This window comes from Danio rerio, chromosome 19, assembly GCF_052040795.2.
Source record: "Danio rerio strain M-AB ecotype USA chromosome 19, GRCz13ab, whole genome shotgun sequence".
Classification (NCBI taxonomy): domain Eukaryota; kingdom Metazoa; phylum Chordata; class Actinopteri; order Cypriniformes; family Danionidae; genus Danio; species Danio rerio.
Genome location: NC_141039.2, coordinates 50756837 through 50772875, shown reverse-complemented (window position 1 = coordinate 50772875; position 16039 = coordinate 50756837). Strand labels below are relative to the sequence as shown.

Sequence of the window (16039 nt, the reverse complement as noted above, 5' to 3'; positions counted from 1 at the left end):
TTACCAGCTTTCTCCTTTATTCTAAAGATTCTCATTTCAACAAAATAAAGAAACTCATAAATGTTTTTGAAGCACTTGAGAGACAGTAAAAGTTCATTTTTTCTGTGAACTGTTTCTTTAAAGAGACTCTGAGCTCAGTAACTCTGTGTGTTTTGGTGTACAAGAGGAAACCTGAATATTGCATGAGACCTAAGGTAATGTACACCCAGACAATCTCTATTGTTAGGTCACATTACACCCTTTCTAATTTTAAATTCGCTGAGGTTGTTTTAAAACAAAGTCTTTTTTTAACAGTTTTTGCAGTTTTTAGACTTTTATGATCATTTAACAGGAAGTGAAGTGCAGTAAACAAATATATATAGCGGGACTTGGAAAGATGTACTCAGGGTTGCGAAAATATAAACAATCGCCTCCAAATATTCACAGCGATGCTCAATCCTACAGAGTCATACTGTGGTGCCTGTTTACACTGATTACTTCATGTTTTTGTCAAATTGGATATCCCCACATGGAAAGAACCTATATGAGAATATATGCAGTATGCACATACTGTATATAATAATATATATGCTGCATATATGCCACATTTAAAATTAAGGTGCATATATGTGCATATACAGACCATATAGGCCTGCTGTATTGCTTCTTTAAATCCACATTTAAGTATATGTAAAAAAGATTTGTCTTCTATATACAGTTGAAGTCAGAATTATTAGCCCCCCTGAATTATTAGTATAATATAATAATAATACAATTACATAATAATATAATTATTATTATATGTTTATTTTTTGCCCAATTTCTGTTTAACAGAGAGCAGGTTTCGTCAACACATTTCTAATCATAGTAGTGTTAATAACTCATCTCTAATAACTGATTTATTTTCTCTTTGTCATGATGACAGTAAATAATATTAGACTAGATATTCTTCAAGACACTTCTATACAGCTTAAAGTCACATTTAAAGGCTTAACTGGGTTTATTAGGGTGACTAGGCAGGTTAGGGTAATTAGGCAAATTATTGTATAGCGATGGTTTGTTCTGTAGAAAGTTGAACAAAAAAATTAGCTTGAAGGGGCTGATCATTTTGTCCTTAAAATTGTGTTAATAAAATTAATAACTGCTTTTATTCTAGCCAAAATAAAACAAATAAGACTTTCTCCAGAAGAACAAATATTATCAGACACACTGTGAACATTTCCTCAATCTGTTCAACATCATCTGGGAAATATTTAAAAAAGAAGAGAGAAAATAAAAATCAAAGGGGGGCGAATAATTCTGACTGTAACTGTGGTTCATATCTCACTTTAGATGATGCCTAGCTCATATTTTCTATTATCAAGGCAATAACTAAGAACTAATGTGTGAATACATGAAACTGGCATCACATGTAATTGGCATGTTACGGAATATAAGTGAGAGGAAATGGAGAGCTAAGATGTCAACATGTTTTTTCTGAAACATTTACAAGGTCAATTCTTTCTTGTATGAAGATGAAAGTGGAAAATAAGGAAATGTCCTGTAGAACAAAATGGTTTGTTGTTGTTTTTTTCTGTTCAGTTATTTTTGTTCTTGTACTACAGATTTTTTGTACTATTTGATTGTTCTTAAGTAAATAAAATATGTAAACGTCTACATGTAATATAGAACATGGCCAATTTTATATACTGTATGTCAAATACTCTAAAAGCTATATTAAAACATATATGTTCATATAGGTTCTTTCCATGTGGGTCTGTCTGATTTCAGAAAATAAATCCATTTACACTTGAGCACATGACTGTGTCTCTGCTAAACAGATATGATTCTGATCTTCAAATGCCACACTATATGTGATGCTTTATAAACAAATTTCGGGAGGAGCATGATCAGTCTATAAATAGTCAAACACGTCATACCTCCATTATTTCCTGACTTTAGCATCCCTCCACCACCCCAACTCCACACTATTAAACCCGATACCTACTTAAATCTGAGCGGGGAGTATTCTGGGGCCAGGCTAGACAGTGCACCAGGGCTGTGCACAGGGGGTTGGCCTGGTGGCTAGAGCCACTGCCCCTCTGCCCTCATTGGCTGAGGTGCCCCTCTCAGCAGGCGTGTATCTATTTTTGTTTAAAAACATCTATTTTTGTTGAACAGATGCAGGACATCATTCAAAACTGTATAGAGTTTACATTAATTACTGTATAATATCACACTCTCTCAAAAACAAAGCAACATGCCTTTGCAAACTACTGAAACACAGAATTTTTCTATTATTATTTTCTCCTTTCACAGATCATTTCTACAGTGCTGTGTGTCTCTGTTGTTAATTCAGCCATCTTCTATTAATTTAACATTTTACTTTCATCATTTCACAATCAAAAATATCATGTAAATAAAACCTCTGCATGTGGGCTTCAGTTGCTCAAACACTTGTATATCTGACGGTCTGTTTGTTTTCTTTAACTTTGGGAGGAGTACAAATTACACACAGTATAGGCTTTAAACAAGCAGATGCATTTAGCAGTGTGCAGTTTTATCTATAATGTGTCCTCCTGAAGGAACACCTCCTGTATCTCCATTTCCAATGCATTTCAGAGGGCATTTACACCTGTGCTTTTCACCATAAGATAGAAATCCCTTCAGAAATAAATTGCATGACTTGAGCAGGTGTAAACAACCCCACAGTTTCAACCCATAATAACAGCCAGACACTGCAGAGTTGAGATGAACGACTCAACAAAACAAAACAAAAGCACTCCCTGTCTTTACTCCAGCTCTTAATTATCTGAGCACCAACAGTTTGTTTGTATAATTAGCACTTGTCACCTCTTCTTGTTAAATCACTGAATACCTCCTCAGTTGTAAGTCGCACTGCACAAAAGCCGCTGCCGCTATATGACTAAATGTACAAGGTTTCTAAGAACACCTTGGCTTTAGGGTGAACTCTCTCCTAACAGCTCTTAAAACAAAACACAGTGCAGGTTTGAGGCGTAAAACAATCTGCACAGGGTTACACAATGCGTTCAGTGAGTGGCTTCGTCTCGGGTTGCAGAAACTGGCTGGAGGAGAAGAGCAGTGACATAACAGCAAAACAACACTCGCATTGAGTCCATGCCCTCATTCTCACCACCGTACACTTCAGCACGCTCAGAAAGTCCATCTATTTCTGGAATTCAGAAAGTGAGAGGAGGAGAAGCTGCAGAGGGATAGCTATTTTCTCCAGGATGTTTTAAAGTAATATATTTGTGGATATAGATTAGATTAGTCAATAACGTAGAAAAAACTGATGAACTAATCTGACAATATAAACTGTAAGATTTTTTTTTGTAAATAGACAACACTCAATATTATAACTAAACTTATTTCAATAATAGATGATGCATGGTGTCACGTTATAGCAAAAATGCTCGATTCCACCTGTAGTTCCTGGACAGGTTGAGGTTTGTAAAGTTATTATTCATATGTGTAAATGAAATATTTAAATAGACGAGGTCAATAATATCACACAACTTTATATATGCACATACACATGTCAGATCATGCATGGCAGATCATTAGTACACCAAAATTAATATATTGAGGCAAAATACTAAATAAATTGTTAATAAAAAGCTGGTGCACTGACCACTGTCCACTGTCTTTAAAGTCCACATGAACCGGCAGTAACTGAGACTCTTATTTACATATGCTGATGTGCTTCCAGCTGAAACTGAATACTGAGTAGGGGGCGGGGCTTTATTTTTGTGCATCACTCCCTCTTCCCGTTATTTGCTATGAGGGAATGTAATTTGATGATGCACAATAAGAAAGCTCCACCCCCATACTCAATATTCCATTTTAGTTGGAAGTAAATCAACATAGTGAAATGGAATATTAAATAGGGGGCGGGGCTTTCATTTTGCACATCATTCCCTTTGACCGTTGGTTTGCTATAAGGGAATGATGCAAAAAAGTCCCGCCTTCTACGCATAATTCCATTTCAGTTGGAATATTGAGTAGTGGGTGGGGCTTTCTTTCTGCACATAATTTCTCAAAGTGAACTAACAGCAAGAGGGGCGTGGCTAAACATATCGTCAAACTGACCTCATCAGAGAATGCAGAAGTCGATGTCCAGACTTTGATTGAAAGTCTGGACATCAATGTATGCTAGCAAACTACAATGTATGCTAATGTGCGATATGTAAAGCAGCACTTCCATATGCATCAGGGAAGGCTCTGAGACCTATTTCCTTATGTTGATGCACATCCAATAGAAATGTAATATTAAGTAGGGGGTGGGGATGATTACTCCCTCTTACTGTTGGTTTACTATGAAAGAATGATGCATAAGAAAGCTCCGCCCCCTACTCAATATTCCAACTGAAATAGTATATTGACTAAGGGGGCGGGCACCATGCCCTCATAGCAAACTAATGTGCACGATAAGAAAGCCCCACCCCCAACTCAATATTCCATTTCAGTATGTTGATTCACTTCCAACTGAAGCGAAAAATTAATTATGGAGGTGAAGCTTTCTTACTGTGCATCATCAATTTACATTCCCTCATAGCAAAATAATGTAAGAGGGAATAATGCACAAAAAAGCCCCGCCCCCTACTCAATATTCAGATTCAGCTGAAAATACATCAACATATTAAAATAAAAGTCTCAGTGACCTCCGGTTCATGTGGACATTAAACACAGCGGTCAGTGCATCAGCACTTTATTCAAATTGTATTTAGTATATGGAATGGAATATTAAGTAGGGGGCGGGGCTTTGATTTTACACATCATCCTCTGGTACTATTAGTTTACTATAAGGGAGTGATACACAGACTTTGATTGAAGATTATCATCTTCAATGTATTAACTTGCACAGATTAATCATTTAAATAACAACATGCACTATTAAATATTAACATTTTAATCTTTGATTTGCATTAACATATCAACAATGCTAATGTAAGTCAAAAAGCAGCACTTTCATATGCATCATGGAAGGCTCCGATACTTTTATTTCAATATGTTAAAATAGCTCCAACTAAAACAGAATATTAAGTAGGGGGCGGGGCTTTCTCTTTGTGCATCTCTCTCTCTCTTACCGTTAGTTTACTATGATGAAGTTATGCACAAACAAGCCCCGCCCCCTACCCAGCATTCCATTTTAGTTGGAAGGACATCAAAATACTGGAATGGAATATTGAGTAGGGGGCGGGGCTTTGATTTGCACATCATCCCTCATAGAAGCAGATGCTCAGATTGAACATTACCAAAACACACATTTATTTTTCAGCACATTAACTTGCACGAATTAATCGTTCACCTACAGAATAACAATGCAAGCTCGCAAAATAAACATGATTTCACACAGACTCCATCATAAATGTATGTAAAGTAAAACAGCAGCACTTACATAGGCATCAGGGAAGGCTCTGTATTTGAGCAGTAAGTTCCTCTCTGGCTCCGGCTCCGGCTTCTGGTTGACTTGTAAGTTGTCGTTAATTAAAAACCCTCCGTCGAGACTGCTGCTGCGCTGGATACTCAGAGACGGAGGACTCTTGAGGAGCGTTTCAGACGGCAGAGAGCGATACAGCTCAGATGTGGACTTATGACTGAAGCTTTGGCTCTCCGCCGACTGGCTCTGTGCAAACGGAGCAACACTGATTCTAGAAGCTTCAGCAATCCCGCTCAGAGAGTTCGATGGAGACGTGAGATACGAGAAGCGTTCAAATCGAGATCCAACCAGAGAATCGGTGCTCTTAGCAGCGGAGCTGATCCGATCTGCACCAGAACCGATGTCAGGGAGAGATGCTGCACGGAAAATGGAGCGACTCGAAGCACCGTTCTCTGATGGCTGAAAAAAGAAGCTGTTTTCTAGCCGTGAGGAGGAGCTAGCGCCGTTTATTAGCGGTTTAGCAGAGCCGTCTTCAGGACTGAGATCATTCAGTGAACTCCTGCGCATTACAATACTACTCAGAGCCGAAGCACGAAGGGGAAGAGAAAGCCCACGATTCTGTGCATCTCCGAACTGTTGCTCCTTCATCATAGTCAATGGAGAGCGCATATCCTTAGTAGAGCTCCAATTAAAGCCAAAATCAAGCCCAGAGCTTCCGTTTAGCATGGATTTGGGCTCATGAACAGGTGAGAATGGAGGAGATAAAGGAGTGATAGAGGGGGAAACAGGAGCATCTTCTTCTATAGGCGGCAGGGAAGAGAATGGAGCGTTAGATGGCGCGCGCTGAACTCTCTGGCGTAGCGGTCGATCCATACTCTTCAGAGTATCCACTAGATTATCCATTTCTGAGTTGAGCAATGGAGGTTCAGTAGAGGTTGGTGAATGATGCAGCTCTACCCTCATCGCCTGGAAAACTTCAGAATCATCAGCCTCCACGATGAACAGAGCAGGCTCTGGATCTAACTGAGAGTGTGTTGGTATGATCTGCAGTCGTTCTCCAGGTAAACTAAGCTCCTCCCGGCCCCTCCCGCCACTGTAATGTGTAACTTCAGTCTCCGGAGAGTGGAAATGAGAGGTGTAGACTGCTTTTTCATAGCTGTGGGTGTAATCTGAACGCTCGGTTTTGTCCTGGAGGGCTTGGAAGCGTCTCTGCAGCTCAGGACTGGCTCTGCTGGGCTCTGGAAGCTCATTTTTAACCAGAGAAACTTTCCGGAAAACCACACCATCGTCTCTGCCGTCTCGAGGTGACGACGGTGGATTAAGTTTCGTGTTTAACACCGAGACTCCAGAGTTCATGACTGTATTCAATACTTGATTATGCTCAATCACTGTACTGGGAACAGTTGCATGAACGATCCTAAGAGAGAAAACAAAATGATTATATTTAATTATAGCAGTCATGCATGCAGGGAAACAGACATTAAAATGCAAAGAGTCTCAGTCATACTTAAGGACAAATTAAGCCACATTTTACACATTTAAAGTTAGATGATGTGTTTAAAAACATGAACAATACTTGTACACACTACAATAAAGGCTTTTCCTAGATTTGTTGTTTTGTTTCTAATCCAAATATTAAATGGTTCTTAAGAAGCCTTTTCTAGACAAGTGAACATACAAGAAGATATAGGATTATTCTGCTTTCACTATTGGCAGATTATTTAGCTTACTTTAAGGTAAAACTCACTTCATTTTGATTTATTACTTCTTAAAACAAAAATATATTTTTATATTTATTAATGGCAGTGATAAAAGCAATACTTCAAGACAATTAAGTCGCACTATAATAACATGAACAATACTTGTACAGCATTTATTAATTAATCATCGTTTATCATTTACTAATGCATTATTAAAAATGCACTGAGCTAACATGAACTGACAATAAATTATTTATGCTAATGTCAACAAACATTAATAAATACTGCAGTAAATGTACAGTGTAGTGCATTGGTCATGTTAGTGCACTTAAAAAATTGATTTTTTTTAGGCTGTGCCTTGTTTTTAGTCCAATTATCAACAAACTCTGAAATCAAGAAGAATTTTCTAGAAAATAGAGTCTTGTTTTCATAAATAATGAGTCAAAATTAAGCGAGTTTTAACTTAAAACAAGCTAAATAATCTGCCAAAGGGGCAGTTTGAGTTTTCTTATTTTGTTGAACATTAATGAAGTTATTTTGAAGAATGCTGAAAACCTGTAACCATTAACTGTCATAGTAACAAATGCTGTGGAAGTAAATGGTTGCAAGTTTCCAACATTTTTCAAAACATCTCCTTTTTTTTGTCAACAGAATAAAGAAATTCAAACCGGTTTGTGAAACGTGAAGGGAGAGTAAATAATGACACATTTTGGGGTGTACTGTCTCTTTAAGAACTTGAACAGAATGAATTACAGTCATCTAATATGGAATTTGAGGCCTGTTTGGTTTGTGAATATGAAAGGTGTAAATGGGAGTGTACTGAAACATGCGTAGGTGAGTTTCTGCAGTCTTTAAAGGGCACTTAAAATGAATCACTGTCTTAAAAGCTTTAATTTCTCCCTACAATAATTAAAAGAAGAGTGTGTAACTTGATGAAAGAGTAGAGATAGGACAGACTGAAGGTGTGTACAGCACTAACGACAATATACATGCAAAAATAACACTCAATAAAACACTACACTGTAAAATAATATTAATAATGCTGCCTAAAAATTTACATCAACTAAATTGACTATAGTAGGCATGGGCCGATATAAGATTCTGACGGTGTGATAACCTTGGATAAAACTATCACTGTTTCACGGTGTTGTAATCACGAAGCTTTTTAAATGTCTGAGTAAAAAACAACAACAAAAAAATCACTTAGGATAAAAGCATCTGCTAAATGACTAAATGTAAATGTAAAACAAAAATCTTACACATACCCACGTTAAAAAATTACATGATCCATTACTCCTGACAGCATATGTTTTTGGGTCATTGTAACTTATTCTACTAAGTTGTTCGTCTTTTAATTTAATTTATAGGTTACACAAGCTGTTTTAAGTCAGTTTAACATAAGTTCAATGGTCTCAGAAGGTTATTTGATTCAGCTTAAAAATTTAATTCAACCAGGATTTATTTAGAGTGTAGGAACGGTATAGCAGAACATTCTGGCGGTTTTAAAACCTGGACTTTCCAAACCGAGGTGTACCTTGAAAATGGTTATCGTCCCATGTCTAGACAAAAAATGCTTTTCTTACATAGTTTTCGTCTTGTTTCTATAGTCTACTGTAAATATCTAAAAACTCTGAAAACACGAAGCATTTTCTAAACAAGATTAATAACAAGATTAAAAACTAATTTCTTGTTTTCAGAAATGAGTTAAAATTAGCTTTATAATTAAAACGAGCAAATTAATCTGACAATGGGGAAAAAAAACGATATTTCAAAGCAAAAACTAGATTATTTTGCTCGTTTTCAAGAAAATAATCACTTTATTCTGACAAACACAAGAACACAATATTTTTACTTGTCTAGAAAATGCTTCTTGATTTAAAAATTAATAGATATTTGGACTAGAAAAATAAAACATTAATACATAAATGTAGTTGAAGTCTGATTATTAAAATAAGTTAAATAACTTTTTTTGTCATTTTCTCCTTTTTTTTTTTTACTGTGTAAAGGTACAATTTTGCCTTATGGATATAGAAAATGATGCATATTTCATTATGCAAGAATGCAAAAACTTAATTTAGACTTTAATGCCAACAACGCTCTCAGTGTTGGTTATAACAAGTGTTGGTTTGGTTAGTTAATTATTATCCAAGCAGGAAAAGCCCTAGTTTGACATAAACACACATTCCACACACAAACGACACTAAACTAAACCACACAGATGCACTCATCTGAACACAACGCCATTAGTAGCTTTTATTTGCTCTTACTTTCAAACAAGTAGACATTCACTGTAAAGAGGCAAGTATTCTTTCAGTATTTTGTGATTTACAGGTGTTTTCCATACAGGTGTTTTCCAAAATAAATTGTATTCTGGACTTTGATCACTTTAAATGCTGAAAATTCATCTGTGCAGTCAGTATAACAGAGTGCTTTTTATTATTAAGATTTTATAGTCTGAAACAATATTTTGTATATGCACATTAAGTCAAGGACTGGCAGTTTATGTCCAGATCTTTTGCACCATAATTTAAAACCCCAAACCCAGACAATAAATCAATTCAGATGATTAAAAATGTCAATAAAAGTCACCTTTTCCAAACTTGTTTAACAGCAAAAGTTGTTAGAGAAAAGATTAAAGTTCTGTAATGCAAGTCAGAACATAAATACACAGAGAAAACATGGATCAAAAATACCGAAAACTCCTAATCTACACATTTTTATACAGTTTAAAGGAGCAGTTCACTCAAAAATGTAAATTCTGTCATTTCCTCATCTCCCAAAGCTGCTAGAGTTTCATCTTTCTGTTGAACACAAAACAAGATATCCTGAAGAAGGCTGGGAAAAAAGACATTTACTTCCATTGTATTTTTTTTTCCTACAACTGTCAATGACAGATTTCCCAGCATTTTTCTGAATATTTAGTTTTGTGTTCAACAGAAGAAACTCTAAAATGTTTGATCTAAGTAAACGATGCATTTTGGGTGCACTGTCCCTTTAAGTGATTCTGAAGAAACTGCAAGTAAAAAACAGAAGTGTTTTGGTAGCAGGTTACAGAAAAGCCAAGATAAAGGGTCACTTCATATCATCTTACTATTGATATCTGAAAAAGTCATGTCATGTAGATTATTTTCTCTACCTTTAGCCTGGAGACATTTAAAGGGAGAGGTTTCAGGTTATATGAGCTTTCTGATTGACTGCATTTACAGTAAATAACACCACCTGCTGGTAAAACACTGCTGAAATTAAAGGTGTTAAAGAGACAGCTCGCTCAAAAACTAACCTGTGTGCTGTTCAAATTGACTGGTGAAAGAGTAAAATTTTAAAGGCATTTTGAGGATTGTTGTGGTTCTGATATTGGCTGAAGGACAAACCCTGCTCTTCTTAAAGAGACAGTACACCCCAAAATAAACATTTACTCACTGTTCACTCTCTCTCTCAAAAGCTTCCAGCTCCTTATGAGCGTCACGGATTTAGGGAAATGCTTTGAAAACAATACACTCATGGACAAATTGACTCCTCTTTGGTGATGTTGGTGCTGTTTTCCCCCACTGACTTCCATTATAATCACAGTAATTGATTGTAAAGCCTTGACATCATCATGCATTCTAGATTCTGGTTTTCTGGAGGGACAATTTGTCATTTTTACTGTTGACCATCAGAACATCCAGCAACAATCAAGAATGCATGATGCTGTCATGGCATTGCAATCAATTCATGTGATTATAATGGTTGTCAATGGGGGAAAAACAGCACCAACATCACCAAAGAGGAGTCAATTTGTCCATGAGTGTATTGTATTCAAAGCATTTCCCTTTATCGGTGTCAAAATCAGATCTTACTTTTTGCATTTGACACTCATAAAGAGGCTGGAAGCACTTGAGAGAGAGTAAATGTTTATTTTGGGTGTACTGTCTCTTTAAGAAGAGCAGGGTTTGTCTTCTAGCCAAAATCAGAACCACAACAATCCTCAAAATGCCTTTAAAATACTCTGGAAATTTCCCTGAACTGATCATTATGTAGACCTGTGACGTGATTTTACTCTTTCAGTGGAACTACTGATGGCATTTCTGCTATTTTTACATATAAATCTACTGATTAGGCCTTAAAGTCCTAAAGCTATTTTGTGGGCACATGCCTGCATTCCTATTTTAGCAGTAAATGATTGCAGAGTTTTCATTATTTGACTGAACTGTGTTTTTAAGTGGGTGTTTTCAGCACACAGGACTGACTGAACAGATTAAACAACAGCGTTATTGCCTAAACACAAGCACTCTTTCAAGAAGCTCTGAATTATTCGAGTGTTTACAGCACCACACACACCTGTAGTTCTGCTGTAAAGCTGTATCTTCCTGCAACAGTAAACCATAATTGCTGAACAAGCATTGCTGAGCCTTTACACACACATTTACACACCTTTACACAAGCAGAAGCGCCTAGAGCTCTCAAAGACAAATCAAAACAAGCAAAACCAGTAAATTAGCATGTGCGTTTGCTATCAACATGATTAGTGTCATAGATTATACACAACAGCTCCCCCTTATGGCCAAATTCTATTTTAGCTCTGTCAGTGATTAGTTCGAGACAAAATTAATTTCAATGTAAATAATAAATGATCAATTAATATAATTTATTAACTGCACTCAATGGTATATAAGCACATTTAAATAAGAAATCACTTATTAATTAATTAATGAAAAATTTATAAATAAAAATATTAAGAACAGTTCTATGTAAGAATAATTTCTATTTACTGTATTTAATATTTACAATATCATGAGCACAAAGGCTTTAAAATGTATATTTTACATATCACATTTTATTACTGGCCATGCAAATATATGTGCAATATTTTTATAATATATTTATTATTTAAAAAAAAACAATGACTGAATGCTCTGTAATCACCTTAAATTAGTAATTAGGTTTAGCGAAGGGTGTTTGGTATTTGGCTCATAATAATACTGCAACTATGATGATTATTTCAGCTTTCCAAGAAAGGCTCAAGATTGTAAATAAGTCAGTCATTAATTACTCACACTCATTTATTCCACACACACCTCAAACAACACTCCACCACAGTTTCATTTCATTTCTGTACTTATATAGCACAAATAAACTACAGTAGTTGACCACCGTGCAATACATAAAGACAAAATAGTAAATTAAAAAAAAATAATAATAAAAATAATTCACTTAAAATAAATACTAAAAATGATCAAGTATTTTAAAGGAGTTTTTCTTGTTTATCACCACGTAACTAATTAAGAATCCTCTTGACACTAAAAGCTGCTGATGCGCACTTGCATATTTTGGTTTAAATGTTTTTGACCTCTTAAAAAAATCATTGTAAAAATAAACCATGAGCATTCTTACCACCTAGAACACACTAGCAACCTCCTAGAATTGCCTTAGCACACACACACTTAGCAACTGCCTAGTTACTACTCAGAACAACATAGCAACCACAAAGCACACCTGTTTCTGTGTGGAGTTTGCATGGTCTCCCTGTGATGGCGTTTGTTTCCTCCGGGTGCTCCGGTTTCCCCCACAGTCCAAACACATGCGCTATAGGGGAACTGATCAACTAAACTGGCTGTAGTGTATGAGTGTGTGTGTGTGTGTGTGTGTGTGTGTGTGTGTGTGTGAGAATGAGTGTCTATGGGTGTTTTCCAGTACTGGGTTGAAACTGGAATGGCATCCGCTGTGTAAAACATATGCTGGAATAGCTGGCGGTTCATTCTACTGTGGCGATCCCTGATGAAGGGAGTAAGCCGAAGGAAAATGAATGACACAGTGATCACAGACCCTCTATCTGTGCTTGTAGTGATGTTTTACAGCCTGCATAACATAATTTAAATGCCAAGTAAGATGTTTAGCTTACATTTCAGTAAATAATAATAATTAAATAAATAAAATCTGATGCTTAAGTCTACTTAACCTAGTTAAAATTTGCATATAGGAGCCATATCTGTTTAGTGGAGACGCATTTATCAAGTGTAAATGGAAACGTTTCACAAATTCAGCTGACAAAACACTTTTTAAACAGGCCCTGAAAGTTGCATGCTTACTCTTGAAGTATGGTTTCTTCTTACAGCTGACGGCACTGATATGGAGAGCTGGAGTTTAAAACGTGATAATAATAATAAGATAACGAGAGTCTTTAGACGTTTATCGTGACATCAGTCTGTCAGACGCATCGCTGCAAGCATTCGAGACTTCCAGACACTCGAGCTACAGCACAACCTGTAAACACACACTCATTTTAAACCATTTCACACTCCCTGAACATGAAATGCACACATGCATTTAAAATATCTGACATTCATGAATGTGACCGGCTTCATTACATCTGACAGAAAGCGCCATGCATGAAACCTTCAGCTCTTCCGGCCACAATCCATCACTGGGAAACCCATACACACACATTCACACACATACATACACTACAGACAATTTGGCTTAACCAGAATTCACCTGTAGCGCATGTGTTTGGACTGTGGGGGAAACCGGAGCACCCAAAGGAAACCCACACCAACACGGGGAGAACATGCAAACTCCACACAGAAACGCCAACTGACCCAGCCAACGCACGAACCAGCAGCCTTCTTGCTGTGAGGCAACAGCACTACCTACTGCACCCCTGCGTCGCCTTCTTTATTTAAATCAATCATTAAAAACTATTGCTGAGCAAAGATTGATCACGTTTAGGCAAAACAATTTGTTAAAAAGATTTTTTAATTTAAAAGACATAAGACATGATATAAAAAACAACACAAACACACACACATACACACACACACACACACACACACACACACACACACACACACACACACAAACACACACACACAAACACACACACACACTAAACAACAATGCTTGCCAGCTTAATTAATAGACACCAGCAGAGCAGAGAAATGCTGAAGTACAATATGCAAATCCCTCAATCTGCATTCCTGCCGGTGACGTTTGTTTGCTCAGTGGTGCTCTGATGCTGCTGTTTCGGCATCATTCATAAAGATAATGTGAAGAATGTGTATCAGCAAGTATGAGTCAAGAGCCACTCTAAGCCTGCTTTACATTCCTGCTTCAGCCCAGCCCAGCCCACAGCAGAGGGTGAGGCGCTGATAAAGCTCTTCATCACAACTCCGACCTCATTTACACAACAGTCTGAAGTGCATCTACACTCCAGTAACCCCACACAGACACACACACGCACAGTAGATTCTGAAAAAGAGTGTTCAAACACTGACAGAAACAGATGTGCTGGTGCTGTGAATGCTGATTGATAATTGCCTTCATCACGTTCTGTACATCTCATAAGAATCATTAACACTATTGACCAGGATCCTCTTCAAATGTATTGATGCACACTTTTTGTTTTTACATTTGACTTATTTTTTATATTTTCTAGCTCAAATACTTGCTTAAACAGTACTGCAGAATTTTAGATACAAAAAAAAAAAAAAAATCAGATTTTTACACATTTTATTCACACAGACACACACATGCATGCACTCACACACACACACACAAGCACAGTCACTGACACTGAGAAAATATTGCAGAAAACAAAACAAGTTTGTTCCTAATATTAAAATGTTGTCATTCTTTTAGACAACAAGATACCAGTGTACCAGTGGTTTCAAAACCCAAGAAAGGACATCCATATAACCCTGATTTTATTTTGATAAATAAACATTTTCTTGGAGGTAAAAACGACATGCGTAAATGTTTTTATTTGAAATTTGAAATATTTTTTATTCATTCTTAGAGTTTAATAAAATAAAACAAACTTAAAAATTAATAAATGGATAAAATAAGGAGTGTTTTTATGTTTAAAAGAAATGCATATCACACACACACACACACACACACACACACACACACACACACACACACACACACACACACACACACACACACACACACACACACACACACACACACACACACACACACACACACACACGGCATATGGTATGAATAGGTATGTTTATATTAATTTTATATGTTTATATTAATATTAATTATATGTAAAAAAAAAAAAGAAAAGAAAAAAATGTATTTGTATGTTTGTTTATATTAATATTAATCAAAATAAACAGTAGGGTTGTAATACTATCCATATTAAATCCATATTAATAACTCTGGAAAATATGATTCTGACACTTAATAATTTTCTGGGAAAAGAACACCCTAAATAATCCCCCCTCCCCTTTCCAGACCACAATAAAATAAAACAAAATTAATTTTAATCAAATAATTAGATAGAAAAGGGTGTGTTTTATATTTAAGAGAAATGCATATAAAGTATTTAAATCACCCTGAAAAATAAACATTATTCTGACAACTTGTAATTTTCTGGTTAAAAAAATGCCCTGAATGAAATTGATTTTATGAAATTTGGAAGATTTTCCCCTCAGACCTCAATAGAATAAAACTAAATTAATTAAAGATCGATTATAAATAAATAATAAAAATAATAAAATCAAATATAATCAGTGCGCATTCCTTTTTCAGATCAAAACACTGCATTTTAACAACACAACACACGAGAAATTAAGAAATTTTTCAGAAAAGCAAAAACAGTGGCATGCTTATATTAACTTTAAAAGGGAAATTCATATAAATAATGCACGAAAAAATTTTCCTACAATTTACCATTTTCTGGTAAAAAATGCCCTGAATGGCAATGAAATTTGGAAGATTTTACCCCTCAGACCTCAATAGAATAAAACAAAATTAAATAAAAAATAGACAGAAAAAGGTGTGTTTGTTTTTATGTTTAACATAAAACCATTTAAAGTATTTAATATTTTAAAAAAGTATTTAATTTAGTATTATTTACATCACTTTTTCAGATCAAAACACTGCATTTCAACACAACACATGAGAAATTATTCAGAGATTGGTCAGAATAGCTAAAACAATGCCCTGTTTATATTCATTTCACACACTAGAATAATAAAATGGAAAG

The 16039-nt window shown here is 35.8% G+C and overlaps 1 protein-coding gene across 7 annotated transcripts in view; it reads right to left on the bottom strand.

Annotated features, from left to right (window-relative positions):
* crybg2 (crystallin beta-gamma domain containing 2) overlaps positions 1–16039 on the bottom strand; it is a 72044-nt gene that overhangs the window by 29608 nt on the left and 26397 nt on the right. For 3 of the 7 annotated variants that reach the window (XR_015945504.1, XR_015945503.1, XR_015945505.1), the window contains exon 1: positions 5378–6392. Coding sequence is in view for 4 of the 7 variants with exons in the window: in XM_087296042.1 (XP_087152168.1) it covers positions 5342–6776 (1435 nt within the window). In the remaining 3 variants the exon portion in view is untranslated. Of the gene's footprint in view, positions 1–5245; positions 5288–5331; positions 6777–16039 lie in introns of those variants that run through there. The other 4 variants (XM_087296042.1, XM_087296043.1, XM_087296041.2 and 1 more) reach the window with 2 other exon arrangements.